At 35.3% G+C, this 18,354-nt stretch overlaps 5 protein-coding genes across 5 annotated transcripts; 4 read left to right on the forward strand and 1 right to left on the reverse strand.

The window, feature by feature from the left end:
* The first annotated feature begins 120 nt into the window (after positions 1-120).
* Positions 121-3,741, forward strand: lic (dual specificity mitogen-activated protein kinase kinase lic). The gene is made up of 8 exons (XM_089842758.1): positions 121-253; positions 314-632; positions 725-782; positions 872-1,274; positions 1,355-1,534; positions 1,616-1,696; positions 2,247-2,386; positions 2,456-3,741. Exons 2-8 carry the CDS (start codon positions 626-628, stop codon positions 2,601-2,603), a joined length of 1,017 nt encoding a protein of 338 aa, XP_089698884.1. The 5' UTR covers positions 121-253; positions 314-625; the 3' UTR covers positions 2,604-3,741.
* On the reverse strand, positions 3,738-7,867 carry LOC149661284 (uncharacterized). The gene is made up of 10 exons (XM_089842752.1): positions 7,060-7,867; positions 6,805-6,999; positions 6,634-6,734; positions 6,299-6,567; positions 5,856-5,964; positions 5,564-5,630; positions 5,435-5,495; positions 5,336-5,358; positions 5,194-5,275; positions 3,738-3,890 (listed from the first exon to the last, which is right to left on the reverse strand). The coding sequence occupies exons 1-10, from the start codon at positions 7,383-7,385 to the stop codon at positions 3,738-3,740; spliced, it is 1,386 nt and encodes a 461-aa protein (XP_089698878.1). The 5' UTR covers positions 7,386-7,867.
* Positions 4,316-18,349, forward strand: LOC149661285 (glutamate receptor-like). Its single transcript, XM_089842753.1, has 8 exons — positions 4,316-4,622; positions 16,099-16,205; positions 16,519-16,609; positions 16,681-16,839; positions 16,903-17,053; positions 17,107-17,327; positions 17,386-17,681; positions 18,051-18,349. Exons 2-8 carry the CDS (start codon positions 16,162-16,164, stop codon positions 18,337-18,339), a joined length of 1,251 nt encoding a protein of 416 aa, XP_089698879.1. The 5' UTR covers positions 4,316-4,622; positions 16,099-16,161; the 3' UTR covers positions 18,340-18,349.
* On the forward strand, positions 8,559-11,203 carry LOC149661286 (uncharacterized). Its single transcript, XM_089842747.1, has 6 exons — positions 8,559-8,718; positions 8,812-8,966; positions 9,038-9,328; positions 9,403-9,504; positions 9,571-9,737; positions 9,828-11,203. The coding sequence occupies exons 1-6, from the start codon at positions 8,671-8,673 to the stop codon at positions 11,180-11,182; spliced, it is 2,118 nt and encodes a 705-aa protein (XP_089698873.1). The 5' UTR covers positions 8,559-8,670; the 3' UTR covers positions 11,183-11,203.
* Positions 11,566-15,201, forward strand: LOC149661287 (uncharacterized). Its single transcript, XM_089842757.1, has 3 exons — positions 11,566-11,724; positions 13,189-13,572; positions 13,747-15,201. Exons 2-3 carry the CDS (start codon positions 13,299-13,301, stop codon positions 14,676-14,678), a joined length of 1,206 nt encoding a protein of 401 aa, XP_089698883.1. The 5' UTR covers positions 11,566-11,724; positions 13,189-13,298; the 3' UTR covers positions 14,679-15,201.
* Positions 18,350-18,354: the final 5 nt, after the last annotated feature.

Consider the following 18,354-nt stretch of genomic DNA (forward strand, 5'->3'; position numbering starts at 1 on the left):
GCCTATTCATTTCGTTAATTTTATTAGCTAAAAGCCTAAAACCATATTTTGGCATTAAAAATGTGTAAAATTATGATTTACTAAAAAATAATATTTAATTTATTAGTTTAAAAGTACGCTTTTGTTGATAAGAAAAAGCTGGCACTTGACGCCATGCACTTGACTCCTGAGACAGTGGTCCCCCCCTCCCCTTAAGAATAAAATGTTTTTATTGTTCCAATTTAATTGATTAGATTCAATAAGAATGGATTGGGTCAGTTGTAATTAAGAGACTTGTAAATTATTTGTATTTTAATTTTCTGTTTCCGGACAGTCTTCCGGTACGGTACTTCCTGTTAAGGATTTTTTTCTGGCGGACTTGTGATTGTGAGGTTGAGATTGAGAATACGAAGAGAAGTTCGCTTTTCGCCTTATTGTTGCTAATTATAATCATTAATGTAATTCGCGAAAAAGGAATTTGAACTCTACATGGTTTGACTTAACTATATTTTTTAGTAAATTTGTTAAAACTGAATAGGATAGTCTTAATTTTAACCGGTAAAATTGGATAACCTTGGCTTCACCAAGGCCTAGAATTGGGGCTTCAGCTTCACCGTCTTTTGAAATTTAAATCCTTTCAAAAAACATGGCAGGTAAGTGATTAAACTCGCGTATAATTAAATTATATTGGAAATTAGTTTATTAATTAGTTACGAATCTTTTTAAAACTGTTATATATACGTAGCACGTAAAGGGCCAGGTTTAAAATTGATAGTTCCCGCTGAAGAACCCCCAGTTGAAAAGTAGGCTTTTAATACTATATTAATTAATTAAAATAATAAAGTTCCGGTATTAATACTAGTTAATTTTAATTAAAATTCTTTCGTACTAGTGCAATTCCAAGGAATTTACCTGATCACACTTCAATCACTATTGACAATCAAGAAGTTCACATTAACGCGCATGATTTGGATACGTTAGGGGAGCTTGGAAGAGGGGCTTATGGTATTGTAGAAAAAATGATTCATAGGCCAACGGCTACTATTATGGCCGTTAAAAGGATAAGACACACCGTGAATAGTGAAGAGCAAAAAAGGCTGCTAATGGACTTGGATATTTCCATGAGAAGCAGCGCTTGTGATTACACAGTTCATTTTTACGGAGCCATGTTTAGGGAGGGGGATGTGTGGATTTGTATGGAAGTTATGGATATGTCCCTAGACAAATTTTATCCCAAAGTTATTCAAGCCAATGAAAAAATTCCTGAAGAAATTCTAGGAAAAATTGCTTATTCTGTAGGTTAACGTCAACGACAAACGTTAATTTTTAAAATTGACAAAATTAATTTAAAGTATTTGGATAATTATAATTTTAGGTGGTTAGTGCCCTTCATTATCTTCACAGCCAATTAAGCGTAATTCATCGTGATGTTAAGCCCTCTAACATTCTAATAAGTCGCACTGGGAAAGTTAAAATGTGTGATTTTGGAATTTCTGGCTATTTAGTTGATTCCATCGCTAGGACTTTAGAAGCCGGTTGCAAGGCATACATGGCTGTAAGATTTATTATCATAATATATTCTTAAAGATTAAAATTAAAATTTAATTAAAAAAAGGTTTTTTTAATTAAATTTTAGCCTGAAAGAATAAATATACAGGAAAATAATCAAAGGGGTTATGATATTCGTTCCGATGTATGGAGTTTGGGAATTACCATGGTGAAAATTAGATATAATTTCTTGATTTTAAATAATTTAATTAATTAAGTCTACCATAAGAAAATAATATATAGCTCCCTATAAGTATGAAACGTAGTACATTTTCATACTACAGCATTTTTTTCCCGAATTTGGCGCGCTTACGCTTTTACGCCCCCTTGGGAGAAGTTTTGGTACTAATAGTAAAAGGGGGCGAAACTGACGCCACAACCTAAGGTGTCCCAGCCTCGGTCGTCATAATCTCGCGCCATCTATTAACTTATTATGATAAATAATTTTTACACGCACTTAATCAGTTATAATTATCATAATAATAACTTCTAGACCTTTAACTATTTAATTAAAACAAAAAAATTTGAAAATTTTCTAAAAACAAATATTTTATCTTTTTTAACGCCAAAAACTCTTACTAGGTGGCGTTAAAAACTGTTTAGTGGTAGAAAAGAAAATTTTGTTTACGTGGCTTAAATGGATGGAGGGTTTCATACTTATAGGGAGCTATATATTATTTTCTTATGAGTCTACTAATTGATTCGTGGTTGTTATCTAGTATGAAATAGCTACCGGAGAATATCCTTATCCAACATGGGTGACCCCATTTGAGCAAATTAAACAAGTTGTCTTATCAAATCCTCCTAGGCTACCCAAGGAACAATTTACCCCCGAATTTGAAAAATTTATAGAAAAATGGTAATTAAATTTAATTAATATTGATTAAATTAAATTAATTTAATCAAATAAATGAGGGTTTTTTATTAGCCTTCAACGAGATCATCAACAACGGCCAAACTATGCCACTTTATTGCAAGATGAATTCATTTTGAAACACGCTAATAATACATGTGTAGATGTTGCCGAGTTCTTCTCTAGAATTTTGGATCAGTTCCCTAATGAGCCACCAACTTAGTCTTAGGCTCAATTCAATTCTAAAGAGAACTTAGGAAATGAAGATGACTGACAAAATGCAATATATTATTACAAAAATGCGGAAATCATTCCTCAGCAAATAAATTTCATGAATTACCCCCCCCCCCCTTCCCCCCCCCCCCCCGCTATAACTACAACATTACGACATTTAAAATAAATTTCTACACACGCCTTCAAATGTTAAACATCAAAAAGAGTGTTAACTTTGAGATTTCCTTTCAATGTGACACATTTTTATTTTTCGCGTTGTTATTTTTACTTTGAGCAGTAAAAAATATAACTTAAAGGTGCTCGGAGTCGGAAATTTAGCCACACTGCCTTAATATTAAAAGAATAAAGAGTTATAAAAATTTATGGAATGTCCCTCCCGAAGGATCTAAATAACTGCTAATATTAAAGATTAGAAATAAAATAAATAATATTTCCATGACATTAAATTTGTGCTAAAATTAATAATTGAATTGCCTGCTTTTGATTTTAATCAGTTTATTAATTAATGTTCGTGTGTGCCAAGGCTTATCCGCTTATTTTGGACTCCAGGTCTCGAGCAGACGACGCTTATTTTCATCCTGAAATTCCTCAGGGCTGGAAATAAGAAAATGTTCTTATAGGACATGTGTCCAGTGAATTGTCACTGCAAAAATTGTGTCCACCTTCATAGTCACGGTATCAAACCTTCGGAAAATTATTGGTCAAAATAACCAGTGATCCCCTTAGTTTTTAAGAAAATTTTGGGATATTTTATTGGACTGCGTCTACTCTTGTGCTTATTTCCGGCCCTGTCAAAATTCAAATTGTCAGTTAAAATCACACGATAAGCCTTGGCGAATGCGTCGGTATTAATTAACTTAGGTAGAATTGAGATAATCAAAAAAAATAAATTCAACAAATTTAATATTTTTAATCGTTATAAGATTTTTGATTTTTAAATTGCGCGACCAATTATGTAAGAATTTATTAAAAGAATGAAAATCGCGATCAATTTTTGTAAATAAATCACCACCGTTAATCACCTTGGAAACAAACCAGTGGCCTTAATCAAGCCGCAATGCAAAATAAATAAATAAAAAGTGTAGATAGAGAAAATATAAAATAAATCTATCAGTTCGTTAAATTAATTTGGGCTTTTTGTCACACACTCCGGTTTGGATTTCATTCTTTGCATGGTGAAAATCAATGAAATTTCAAAGAAATCGTACACCATTGGAATTGATAATCCAAGCCAAAGACTTAAATATCCACCTACGTATCCTAAAATTTCGACAGGCTGCAAGAAAATAATTTAAATTGAATTTTTATAATATTGCATAAGATGATGGCACTTTTTTAAAGTTATGGGTTATGGACAGCCCCTTCTAAGTTGGCCATGTCAGGCCCATTGAGTTGAGAAAATTACCACTAGAGTGGCTTTGCGTTAACCTGCCTATTGGGGAAGCGCGGGACACTTTTAAAACAACGGGACGGACGGACAGCCACCAAGTTTATCAAACGATGTTGTCGCCATCTAGAAAACGAACTTGAATTTCGGCCATTTACATGTATTCTTGAAATTCGTCAAATTTCCTGCCTTTTCCTTTAGTTCCCTTTTTTGCACCGGGATGGCGCTACAAGCGCGTGATAGAGTTTATTTGGTCTATATCCATGCGGATGAAAGGCCACTCTAGTGGTAATTTTCTCAACTCAATGGTCAGGCCACTTTGAGTTTGTGACGTCACTCGGAGACCGCCATTTTTATCGCGGAATAATGGTCGTTTAATGGGGGATAGAAATGTGATATTCAATCAAATTTCATCATTAAAATATCGCGATTAATTTACTTCTAAGTTTTAATATGCCATAATAATTGATGAAAGTTTTGTAGTTTATGATTTTTATGAAGCAAATTATTTTAAGTTTCCAAGGTGTCTGATTTTTTGTTCCAAAGTTTGCCAAGGCTTAAAAAGTGTCAACGAACTTTGAAAGTTTGAGCCTAAATTTTATAACCGATGTCAACTAACACGTGAGTACATTGTCAACTTCTTTTGGGTTGGGGGTTATGTTAATGTATTACCATGGATAAAGAATGCGCGTGCGGAAATTTGTTTTCACGCTATAGGATAGGCAACTCCCTATCTCGAACGACAGCTTATTCTGTATATAATCTGCTACAACATCGGTTGTCAGCACGCGCAAAGCTAGGTCTCTATGTAATCTAGCCTTGCGCGTGCTGACAAGAGACAAAAACTTCAGGATATTTTAAACGATATTAAATCCTGAAGATCCTGAAGTTTTGTCTCTTGTCAGCACGCGCAAGGCTAGATTACATAGAGACCTAGCTTTGCGCGTGCTGACAACCGATGTTGTAACACAGTATATACAGAATAAGCTGTCGTTCGAGATAGGGAGTTGCCTATCCTGTAGAGTGAAAACAAATTTCCTCACGCGCATTCTTTATCCATGGTATTACCCTAGCTGGACTATGAGCTGGACTTAATTAAGAGCACGAATTAGTTTATCGTTTAAAATGAAGGAACAAAAGTTGTTGTGTGCTGTTAATAGTTATTAAAACGGATAATGATTAATGATCCCACCGTTATTTTTGGTTTGTGTTGATAAATCATGTGCCTCCTCGTCTGCATGTATATCTGAACATCAGATTCGCTGCTGATTAGGCTAATTAACGTAAAAATGAAATTAATTACCACTTTGAGAGTAATGTGAAATCAACTTTACCTGCGTGACAAGTTGTCTTTGTCCTAGTTATAACCAATATTTCCATTAAGTCCGATACTTAACTAAGATACAATAGATAGTAACAGTGCCATTACCTACCTGGTTTAGTTGGTTAATACTTCGAAAATCTTTAGTCACAGAAAGGTCCAAAATTTGCATCCTAAAATTAAGAAGTAGGTCTACAGGTTTGTTTTAAACAATTAGGATTAGAAAAGTGGTCGGGCTTACTCGCAGTCACTTAGGCATTTGATGTCACAATTTTTATATTCTATATTGCCTACGTTGACGCATTGAGCTACGGGTTAATGAAAGAACATTTGAAATTAATCAAGCTTGAACGCGGACGGGAAAATAGACCATTTCAACAGAAACTCTCGGTATCAGAGTGGGACAATCAAGGGGGTTGCTATATAAGTCTACAGAGCATGCGCTTAAAGGCGAGATGGAAGACAATGTTACCTTTCCCTCTGGGTAGTTCCATCGAAATGGTCTATACTTTGTATTTCAAAATCAGACTCACTTTGCGCTTTCTGCATACATTTCTTGAGATTCGCGGTAATTTTCATATAAGACGCGACACAACCGCAGTTTTTCATTGAAATATTTATACGGCATTGATCGATACAGTCCTGTTGTTGAAAGTTAATATTCAAGGTGTTTCTGAAAGGTCTCTCAGAAATTCAGAGCGATTTCGTGTCGAAAATGTAACTTCTATGACATTTTGCCGTCCTGGCCACCGTTTTAACGTTATACTTGGGGTGTTTTACGGATGACCCCTTAATAAAATTAGCATTGTCTCTCTGTTTGTTAATTAAACTTAAGGGGTCATCCGTAAAATACTCCAATCTTAACTTGAAAACTGTGGGCTTGAGGGAAAAACGCCATAGAACATTTTCGACTCAAAATCGCCCAAAAGAACATCCGCCTTAATTTCTGAGAGACCATTCAGAAAGTTGATCGCACCTCTCTACTCAAAGGCCCTTTGCCTCCAGCTTCTTTCCAATTCCCACGGTAATCAATGCATCCCGGTTTGAAAGGTGGTTCCAAAAGATTGATGGTACTTTTAGTCATGGTAATGGAATAACTCATTTCCGACCGAATTCTAATATATTCATTCCCTTGATTCAATGCGACGACGTAAGGATTCTGAACGCGTAAAAAGATTTCTGGAGGAAAGTTGGCTTTCGGTTGTAGATAAGTTTTCGGTTGCGAGTCAAGTTTTAGAATAAGTTCTGCCAGAACGTAAAAATTTAATATTCTGAAATAACGAAGAATTTTTTACTTATTCTCGTTCTTACTGAAAGAATTAGTGGTATTTGGTGAATATTCTGTTAGTCCATTCCACTGAGAGTTTAAAATGTAGCAACTACGCAAACTTTCAATGTACTTTATCGCGTTGCTTACATTGGGGAATAAAAACCAAGTAATTGGTAATTGAGCATTAGTAATTGTGGAAATTAAACGCTTACCCGCATACTGCTTTCGTTAGCTCTTCTTCGTGCGGTGCCCCTGTGACGTTGCAATTGGTTATTAAGTCTTCGTATTGGTAACCAATTTCGTAGATGGTATCAATAGTCATTGTGTTCTGCGTCTCAGTACTGACAAACACCTCTTTTTCGGGATCCGGGCACTCGTATTTTTCGCAAAACTTATCGCGTTTGTACCTGTAGAAGATAATGACTTAATTTACTCTGAAATTGTACCATTTCCGCGTTATTTTATACCAGTTTTTGTTGCAAACTGATACCGCCGGTAACATAACTTCGTTTAGAAATTCGACGTGAATATCCATGGTGCTAGGATATTCCAAATATAGTTGAATAAATCCTGTAACTTGGTAAATACAGGCGATGGTACATAAGGAGTATCCGAAAAATTTTAAGGAGTTCTTGAAGAAACTAAGGAAGGATTTTGGTTTAAATTTTTGTAACCATTTCGATTTTAATTCGTTATTGTCGTCTAGCTCGGGGGAAATGCTTTTAATATTAAAGTTGGAATAATATGCATTTCCGTGACGCCGTCTTTGGCTTTTAGAGCTCCATTTTTCCATGATAGTTTAAATACGAAAATATCCGCAAAATAGTTTAGGTGTTAGTGTCACAGTCGTGTTTTTCGTTTCGAGAATGACCTTCAAGACGTTTTTCAATAACGAGGGATTTTTCTCTAATGCATTATTAATAATGAAATTGATTGGGTTTGAATATTTGAAACCCCTGGATCCTGAGAAAAACAACACTTGTTTGGGGTGAATTTCAATTTGCTTCCGAAAAATCCATACCTCATTTTGTTTTATGTCAAGTCCTTAATATTAATGTTCATCAATTTACGTGTCAAATATTCATTCAGAAATTCGAAATATGTTTGAAATATTATGTTTCTTATCACGAATTCTACAACTTCAAACTTATTGATTTCTTAAACCATCAAAATTACTTTTTAAGTTTTTAACTAAATTTATTTAAGTTTCATCTCACTCTGAAGAAACACAAAAGAAACTTTATCATTTAATATCAAATTTGTTTTTATTTCATTTGTTTAACCATGGATAAAGAATGCGCGTGAGGAAATTTGTTTTCACTCTACAGGATAGGTAACTCCCTATCTCGGACGACAGCTTCTTCTGTATATACTCTGTAACAATATCGGTTGTCAGCACGCGCAAAGCTGTTTCTCTATGTAACGTAGCTTTGTACGTGCTGTCAAGAGACTAGAAACTTCAGGATCTTCAGTATTTAGAAGTATCCGCGAGTTTTTTAGCTCGAGTGCACGGACCTCTAGGCCTTAGTTTCAAATACGTGTGAAATTACCTACTACACGTATTTGAAACTAAGGCCTAGAGGTCCGTGCACTCGAGCTAAAAAACTCGCGGATATTTAAATCCTGAAGATCTTGAAGTTTTTTGTCTCTTGACAGCACGTACAAAGCTACGTTACATAGAGAAACAGCTTTGCGCGTGCTGACAACCGATATTGTAACAGAGTATATACAGAATAAGCTGTCGTTCGAGATAGGGAGTTGCCGATCCTGTAGCGTGAAAACAAATTTCCTCACGCGCATTCTTTATCCATGGTTTAACCATAGGTTTAACATTTTCTGTAACTCGAGCAGCTTGCGTGTTCTCGTTTGAATTTCCCGGTATTTAGTCACATGACCTTTAGTTTAATCAACTTCATGTAGATGGCACCATAAGATAACTTTAAGTAGACGACGTTTTACGGACCACGTTGTTTTCCGAATATTTCGCGATACAAATTATACAAAAAACGTGATTAGAGCAATTTCTTTATATAGTTTACGGTCTAATTTTATTAATTAATTAATGAAAACGTGTTAAAATGGTGAAACTACAAAATGAGATGGGAATTTCGCTGGAAGATGATAAAGTAATTATTGATTTCTTGTTTAAAAAAACTGTCTGACCAAGGCTTAGGTATAAAATCTTTGAAGTTTATTAAAATTAATTAATTACGTTTAAGGTTAAAGAAGCATTGCAAGGCCTTAGGAAATTAAAAGAAAACGTTCCTAAAACTAAGCCTAAATCCATATTGTTGGAAGATGATGAAGATAAAGTTATGTTACAAGTAACATTGAAAAAGATCCCAAAATTGAGTCACACGTTAGCTTTGAGATTGTATGTTATTGTTACTCAAAAATTGTGAATAATTTCGAATTTCAATGTTAAAATCTGGAATTGTTGATTAGAAACTTGAAGCATCCGATAGTGGCTGATCCCAAAAGCATTTGTTTGATTGTTCGTGATCGGGATAAGAAAAAAAGAGATTATGAGGAAGATGTAGCTTATTGGAAAGAGTTATTTTCAAATAAAGGCATTACTGTTGGGGAGATTATTCCATATAAACAATTAAAGACGGAATATAAAACGCACGAAGCTAAGAGGAACCTTTGCAATGGTTTTGAAATGTTTTTAGTTGATGCTGTTTTGGCACCGTTAATGCCTAATGCATTGGGAAAAAGTTTTGTTCAAAAAAGAAAGTGAGAGACATTTGTTTAGAGTTAAGGAAAAAAGATTTAAATTATTCATTTTCTAATTAAAATTTTGCCTTTAGAATGCCTTATGCAGTTAATTTAGATGAAGGCAAAATTAAGAAAGAGTTTGAAAGAGCTTTTAAAAAAAGTACAATGAATGTTACAGGACGTGGATGTATTTGGTAAGAAAAAGCAGTTGAGAAAGGTTATTAACTTAGCAATGATGGGGATAATAAATTTATTTGTAGTTCTTGTCAAGTTGGTTATCTTGGCTTAACGGACGAAGAAATTACTGATAATGTCAAAGAAGTCGTTAAAGATATAGATAAGAAATTACCTGGCAGTTGGAAAAATGTTGATACTTTATTATTGAAGACTTCCCGTTCTATGGCACTCCCTATTTACTCTGCTCTACGTATGTTTAACTTTTAAAATTAATTTTAATCGTAATTAAAATAAAATTAAATATAAATTAATTTTAAAGGTTTTTAAATTATTCCAACAGATTCTGCTGACAGTGTTGTTATGCCTAAAACTAAAATGGAAGAAGAACCATTAGAGGATGAACTTAGCACTTTAACGCGTAGTAAAGTCCGAGTTTATCCATCTGGCAAAGTGGAATTAGTTCCGGAGGAAAATGACGATGTAGAGGAACTACAACACAGTGAACTACCATTTGAAAATCATTTGTTGAGCCTCCGAGATGTTTTAAAAAGGAAAAAGAAAGATAAGAAGAAACTCGGCAGTGTCAAAGAAGTTGAGAAAAAACAAAGCAAACGTAAAACTTTGGTACAAAAGCTGATTAAAAGCAAGGATTTAAGAGAATTGGCTAATTTTAAAGAAGCCGAAGCTCTTAAAGCTGATAGAATTAAAAACAAGAATAAAGAAGAAGCTAAAGACGCAATTTCATCCCAAAAGAAAATTAAAAATCCAGTAGCCAAGAAGAAGAAAAGTATTCTTCCCGTTGGTCTCAATCCATTTACGAAAGAAGCTGAAAAATTCATTAAGAAAACTGAAAGGGAAATGAAAGTTGACCAGATTGAGGAAAATCTGAATACGGAGGATTCTACCGTCACTAGTCCTGGAAAGAAAAAGATGAGCAAAAGTATGAGAAAGAAGCTCAAAAGGAAAATGGAGACCATTTTTAACTCTACACCTAATCCCAAAAAGAAAATGGAGGATGCTGATGACGCTAAGATTGAAGAAACCTCTGGAGATGTTTCCGAGATTAAAAACGACTCAGTTGACAAGAAAAAGAGAAGAAGGAAGGGCAAAAAGGACACTAATCCTTCCACAGATGTGTCCTTGACTAATGAGAAGAAGGAAAAATTGGAAAAGAAATTGAATGCTGTTCAAAAATTGGCAAAAAAGAATTCCAATATTGAAGTTGAAAATTCAGTGGTAACAAAGTTGAGCAAAAAGCAACAAAAGAAATTAAATAAGCAAGCTAAATTGAATGCGGCTGGTCAGGAAGGTAATATCAAGGTAAAACCAAGCTCTCCAATTAAATCTGATAATGCCAAGTCCCAAAAATCATCCAAGAAATGGAGTAAAAAACTGAAGGAATCCAGTGATGAAAATAACGAATCATCATCAGCCAAAAAGTCATTGACTTCGGGGTTTCCACGAATCGGTAGCATTAAGAAGAAAAGCTACAAGGTAAATTCTCAAAATTCTTCATCCCCAGCTAAAAATGAAGGTAGAAAAAGTAAAAATTCCAAAGGTAATGAACCACAGCTTTTGTCTGTCAAATCTAAATCCCCTAATTCCCCTAAAAAATCCCCAATGGAAAAGGGTTCCGGAAAAAGTAAACGCAATAAGCAGAATAGAAATGTATTAGCCAAAATGCAAAAGAATTAAAAAAAAATTTGTTTGGAATAATTTTGTCGTTTTTTTATAAGTGGGTGAAACTCTTATTTAGGGTTTGCCCGTCTTGTTTTCATAGTCCCGCCTATTATCGTAAAATCCATTGAAGACGTCATTCACTATTATTCACGTGACTAGCAACGTGCTCGATGACGCTGATGCAATAACAATAGGAAAAATAGTCCAGACGAAATTATTGAATTTTTTTACGTTATCGCGGTAAATTTTAATTTTAGGATACTTTTAAGGTTATCAAGTTTGGTTTATTTATTTAACGCGTTAAATGGGGTTATTTTAAAATAACTTAAAATTTCGCGGAGTGATACACGCCTCAGACTTGTTTACTAGCGATAGTACACTTGCTAACGTCAAGCGTCTGGGATATTACGTCATTCATTCCCTTCTAATGTTCGAAACAAATAACACGAGTTACAATTATCCTCCCGAGGATTTGATATTTCCAAGATGAATCAGTAACGTTTAAAGGGACCCCGCACCTTTAGGTGCTGCTTCGGCAGACAAGTTTTAAAAATGGCGTAAGTTTAATTAATTTTTTTCTAATTTAATTTAGTTAAAACTTTAATCAAACTTCTCATATCAGCCAAGGCTTAAGTGGATTCTGAAAAATTTTGTAACTTAAGCCTTGGTTGGGAAATAATTGAAAATGTCGTGAAGCGGAAGCTCTTAGTTCTTGAACCACTTAACTAGAGATACGTGGATATTTTGAGTGTTTATTTCGAAACATATTTAGTTTTTTTATTTAGTGGATATGAAGTGCATTAACTTTAATTTTTTAACAATTTTTTAGTTTATAATTTAAATTGCTGTAAATGTTTCAGAATTAGTTATTGGCGTAATTTGTTATATAATTCAGAAATTTTATTGTGCCCTACTTTTATGAGTGAAGTGTGTCTCCATACACTCCATGGTTCAATGGCCCTGTAATTAAAAATGCCTCAAAGGCTTTTAACAACATATTGCAGCTTTGACATAGCTTGAATTAACCTTATTTACTATAAAGCAAATTTTTTTATTCAGAATTGGCATATATTTAAGATACAACCAGTGTTCCTATAGAACCTCTTTAAGTTGGGGATTTGGAAAGGGGGGGAAGAGAATAAGTCGGGGATTTGGAAAATGGGGGGGGGGGAAGAAAATAAGTATGGGATTTGGAAAATGGGGGGGAAGAGAATAAGTATGGGATTTGGAAAATGGGGGGGGGATATAATACGTTAGGGATTTGGAAAATGTGGGGAGGGGGGAGATAATAAGTTAGGGATTTGGAAAATGGGGGTGGGATAATGAGTAAGGGATTTGGAAAATGGGGGTGGGATAATGAGTAAGGGATTTGGAAAATGGGGGGGGGAGAGAATGAGTAAGGGATTTGGAAAATGGGGGGAGAGAATGAGTAAGGGATTTGGAAAATGGGGGGGGGGGAGAGAATGAGTAAGGGATTTGGAAAATGGGGGGAGAGAGAATGAGTAAGGAATTTGGAAAATGGGGGGGGGGGAGAGAATGAGTAAGGAATTTGGAAAATGGGGGGGGAGATAATAAGTTAGGGATTTGGAAAATGGGGGGAGAGAATGAGTAAGGGATTTGGAAAATGGGGGGGGGGAGTCGGGGGTTTCATTTGGTGTACCAAACCATGCTTTGAGCAATAATAAAATATGAGCCAGATATGATGAATTGGGCTCTGGTAAACACCTTAAAATGGTCAGGGATTTCAAGTTTTTTTCCCAAAAAGTCAGGGATATGTCAGGGATTTCGTTTAGTCATAAGTGGATCATAAGGGAGCTGTAATATGATTGTGGTTTGGTATATCAAACCATGCTTTGAGCAATGAAGTGGGTTCTGGTAAATACCTTAAAATTGTCAGGGCAAAATTTGGCCAGGGGATAAGCTGGAAACGTTGGGGATTGGGATTTTCTATATAAAAATTTCGTCTAAACCCTGTGAACACTTCAAAAGAAATTTTTTTTTTTTTTTTTAAATTATTTCAGTTTCAATATGGATTTCTCCATTTCTTCACCTGCCCAATTACTGGCAGCGCAAAATATATCTTACGCTAACTTAAATAAAATCAAATCTTCTGAATTTGTATCGTCGACTTATGAATCCTTTAATGATGGAATCATCGTCAAACAACATGTGGAAAATGGGGAGCTGGGGCTCAGTGAAGGAGCTCTTGAATGGGGGCGACCAATTCTCATTGTCTAGTGGCGATGAGATTGGTTCCCCCGTAATCAACGAAAAAATATTGGGGGATGCAAAAGAAATTGACCAAGTTGGATTTGATCATTTGGATTTTTTGGATGATTATTTGGCATCGTCAACCCTCAAAAATGAGAGTGAAAAAGCGCAAGATCATGGATTGGATGCCAATGGTGGGTTTTATTGAGAGTTTTCAGTGTTTGTACGCAAATTGTAACAGTGTGAGAAAAATAGGCTTGTTGAAATGAAAATGTCTTACACTTTCACAGCGGTGCAAACCATGAACTTTGTAATATTTCTTTGGGATGGGGGTTATTTCCTTGTGTTATACAACCTTTTTTCTTTAGATTTTGATTTCCCGGAATGGCTAGAGAACAAGATTGACTTCTCTATATTGGATAATTTCGATAATATCGACCGCATCTTGGATGAACCAATCATGGGGATGGAAGAAGATGAACTCGCGAAATTATCGAACACTCAGTTAGACGAGAAACTTGAACTCCCATTACTGGATCAAAATGAGAAAGCTGAGAACATTTCCCTCAGTGTGGCCCCCTTATCTCCTCCTTACTCTCTCCCGAGCTCACCAGAAGGCCTGGTACCTGATAACAGCGCCCCTTGTAGCCCCTTGATTGACTCACCACCAAATTTCGGCAATCTTTTATTATCCACAAATCAAATCTACCAATCTCCGATATTTACCAATGCTCCGGCTACTTTTACCATCATTTTACCGCAAGGAAGCATGGATGTTATCACCAATATTGATGAAATTGCTGAAATTACAAGCGTGTCAATTTTGAATGAGAACCCTCCCGAAATCTTTGAAGTGAATGAAACATCGGAAACACAACAGAGTCAATCAAATAAAGGCGTATTAAATTTACCCGTAGCTCAGGAATCAACTTCGAAAACTTTTGAAGGAATCCTTAAAGATAAACCCGCAATTAAGAATGAGGAACCTGTTAAATCAAAACGCGGAAGGAAACGTAAAAATCAGGATGATTATAGTTGCACAAATTCGTCAAATTCTGAGGAATACAATCCACCTATTCCCAAGCAACGTAAAGAGCGTAAAAGAATGCAGAATAAGGACGCCGCTACTCGATATCGGCAAAAGAAGAAGGCTGAAGCTGAGGCTATTGGGGGAGTTGAGGAGAAGTTGCTGGAAGTTAATAAAACCTTAACGGATAAAGCTCAACAACTTTCGAATGAGATTTCTTATTTGAAAGGGCTGATGAGAGAAATGTTCAAAGCTAGAGGGCTTCTTAAATGATCCAATTCAATATTTATCCCATTCCCATTTGGCACAAAATTTTAAGTTTGAAATAAAGATAGCATGCAGTACAATTAGATCTTTTTTTTTTTCTTTTCAACATTTATGTATTCAATGTTGTAATTGTAAACTCGTATAATGGATTATGACTTCAGCGTTAATTTACATTTCGCCAGTTTATATTAGGCGAATTTATATAATTCTCAGGAAAGCACATATAGTGTAATGTTAGAACAGTTCTACAATCTCTTAACAGGTGCTCGTAACTGATGCATTAAGGTTCACGCTCCATAGTAGTTTATGTTAGTTATTGATCATGTACGCAATTTTGCGATTAATCCCCCAATATTTTTTCGCAGTGACCTTTAAATTTTTTAACATGTTGTAGAGATTTAGTTAATTTTTATTGGTTTTCATTATTTCCATTTATTAATAATTTAACTTTGTACTTTTGTCTTAAATTATGTTATACAAGGTATTGGGTTTCAATTTTATTAAAATAAATAAAAATTAGGTTAGAAAATTGTGGTTGTCTTTTTTTCGACTTGTCATCGGTGGAAATGGCAAATTCTTTTGCTGGTGGTATAAATTCGATTAATTCCCGTACATTCTACTTGAATATTAATGGGAGAAAACGACGGCGCGTATTTTGAGCGAGGTCTTGTACATGTCGCAATGATCATTTCTGAAACATTCGCCCGTCTCCAATTTCTTCCCACAATACTTTCCTAACAACCAAAGTACTATTTTGAAGGTTTGTAATTGCGTGTGAGGTTTTGTTTTGCACGATTAACTCGCAGCCAGTAGTTTGCACTAGTTGTTTGTAGTGGTCATGGACTGCCGTTAATGGGAGTGATAATGACTTTTATTTGAAGTGCGTTTCACCGTGGTGGTAAAATCTATAGTAGCCAATTTAAAACGGCATCACGTGGAAAGTATTTTATAATATTATTTTCCCCGTAGACTTTGTTTCTGTGGTAATGCTATTAAAATAACAACACGCGATATACCACGGACTGTTCTCGTTTATTATTAACTCGAGACATTAAAATTTAACTTGTTTTCCCTATTTTCATTGGCTTGTGTAGATAGCCATATCGATTTGTTAGCACAGGGCATTTTGTGCTTATAACGGTAGCTAATCACGTACGTCTCTTGCCTTAAATAATTGAATAAATATAACGGTAGTGTAACGACTCATTGTTGGTTGTGCGAGTAAGGATAGTTGTTCGCCAGTGTTTTAGAAGTGAAAGCGTACTCGCCATTGATTACCAAATTTAATTACATTATGGAAACGGGACAATTTACTAGTTATAATCTAACTATGAGAGTAGCTATTGCTAAGGTGTAGTTGTATTTCAAAAGTCAACTAGCTTTTTAATAATTTCAACTGATTAACTTTAGTTTGTTCTAAATTTAGTGGCTTCCGTGGATTAACTACAGTAGCGATTTAACTGATGGAATTACCGACCTACGTGGACCAATGGCTGTTTTACTTCAACACTTTTCCAATAATCTGAAAGTCAGGTTGGTCAATAAGCGCACAATCAACCCTGACCAAAAATCTTTAAAACTATCGGATGAAATAACTTAATTTAGTGATACCAATCTTGGTGTGTGTTGTTTAACAAAACCATTCATAGATTAAGAAGTAAAAATGTGTGATAGAAAACGGTTTCCTTGCACGCGAGACACAATGTATTGAAAGTACACCATTTTATTGTTACAACCTTTTATTGTCACGTTTTAGTTTAGTTGTTAAGAAAAATTGTTACAGTCACGACATTTTATAACAAATGCAAATTTAGAAATACGCTCAAACGTTTGTTGTTTTCTAAAGATTTCAATTCACGGAACCCCCGGACGGAAGTTGGGGTAAAAGATTAAAAAATGGTAGTTACAATGGAATGGTTGGGATGGTTCATAGAAACGTATGTACTTATATCATTTGGGTCGCATCGTTAGTCGTGTCTCATCTTTGAAAAACGTTACAAATACGCAGGAAGTGGACTTTGCCGTTGGTCCATTCACCATGACGCAGGAACGAGCCGCGGTTGTACGTTTCACCAACCCGATTTACCACGATTTTGTCACAATTCTAGTTGGATCTCAAGATGAGGATAAGACTCTTTTCCTATTTCTACGCGTTTTCCAAAAATGGGTATTGCTATACATAAGTCATTCATCAGTTCCTTAGAATCATAATGGTGGTCGTAACTTTTAGATATGGTTAGCAACTTTTGTCTTCGTAATTTGTTCCATTCTCGCGTACATTGCTGTTGAGAAATTGGTCAAAGTTCGCGAGAGGCCAGTAGGAATTGTTGACTTGGTTGGCAAGGCTTCCGTACAGTTTTGGGGTATTTTAACTAGTAGATGTATGTATGTCTTCAACCTCTAAGAGCGTAGCAGTTATTGATTGAATTTTCAGCTTTGGCACTATCCCGTCGGTCAACGACCAGTCAGAATATTCTGTTAACCTCCGCTATGCTAGGTTTGACCTTATTAGGATGGTCACTTTCAGGACAGTTACTTTCTTACATGGTTATCAATAACCCGGAAGAATTTATCGATAGTTTAGAGGATTTTCAAAAATTTCCCGATGTCATTCCCGTCTTGGAGTCGGGAACCAGCGCCGAGTCAATGTTCGAGGTACTTCAATAGTGAAATTGATTTTTTTGGGAAACTTAAAAGGGAGGGGAAATTTCAGAATAGCCGTTCGGAAGCGGCGAGATATCTCTGGTGGACGGTTCTCAAGAATCGCTCGGCTTCTTTGGTCCCCACTAAGAAGTTCCAGACGAAGGAACAGATGGACATCATATTGACCAACACCAAATACGCCGCGATTACGGAAAAAACCACCGTTATGGCTCTTTTATCGCAGAGGGTCAATGAAAAATGGAAATGTGGATTTCACATGACTGAACTGAAATCTTTCGTCAAACCCATGTCAGTTGCCATTAGAAATACGCTTCCGAATGATATATCCAAAGTTCTTACTACGTGGTGAGTGATAACGTATTCCCCTATTCTTTTCTACTGCCGTTACAGGCGTCAATATTCGAACTCTTTAATATATAGTTCACCTATTTCGAATCGATTACCCATAGATCGAATTTGAAACATTAGAAACTAATGGAAATTAATTAGAATATTTATTTTATAATGAATCATTTAATAGAATTGCGTTTCGAATAATCGATCAATTTTTGACTATTCCAAAGGTAATCAAATACGGGTTTATTATTTGACGTGCAGGTCTACATCTACCTAACATAATTCTACAAAAACGTGTGGCTTGCTTCTGAAACGCGTGTACTTTCCCTACATACCTTTAGTAATAGTTACGTTTTTAAATTGTACATAACTGTTTAGCTCGAATCAAATGGTCGAGAGTGGATTAGTGGTACAATACATTATAACAAACAGCGAAAGTTATCCCTTGTGTCTCCAAATTTTGAAAGAAGACGGACCGACTGTTTTAGAATTTCAGGACGTAGCTGGTATATTAACTATTTATTGCGTAGGAACTTTGATCTCGATTTGTACTTGTATACTCGAAATTGGAGTCACAAAATTTTCCAAACAAACTCAGAATGAAAGAATATTAAAAAAAGCACGACGTCATTCGAAAGTACGACACCGGAACATTCCCCTTACTTAATTAATTATCACGAGA

The sequence above is a fragment of the Phalangium opilio genome, unplaced genomic scaffold, assembly GCF_054372755.1.
Source record: "Phalangium opilio isolate 3A_F unplaced genomic scaffold, DU_Popi_V2 ptg000070l_1, whole genome shotgun sequence".
Lineage (NCBI taxonomy): Eukaryota > Metazoa > Arthropoda > Arachnida > Opiliones > Phalangiidae > Phalangium > Phalangium opilio.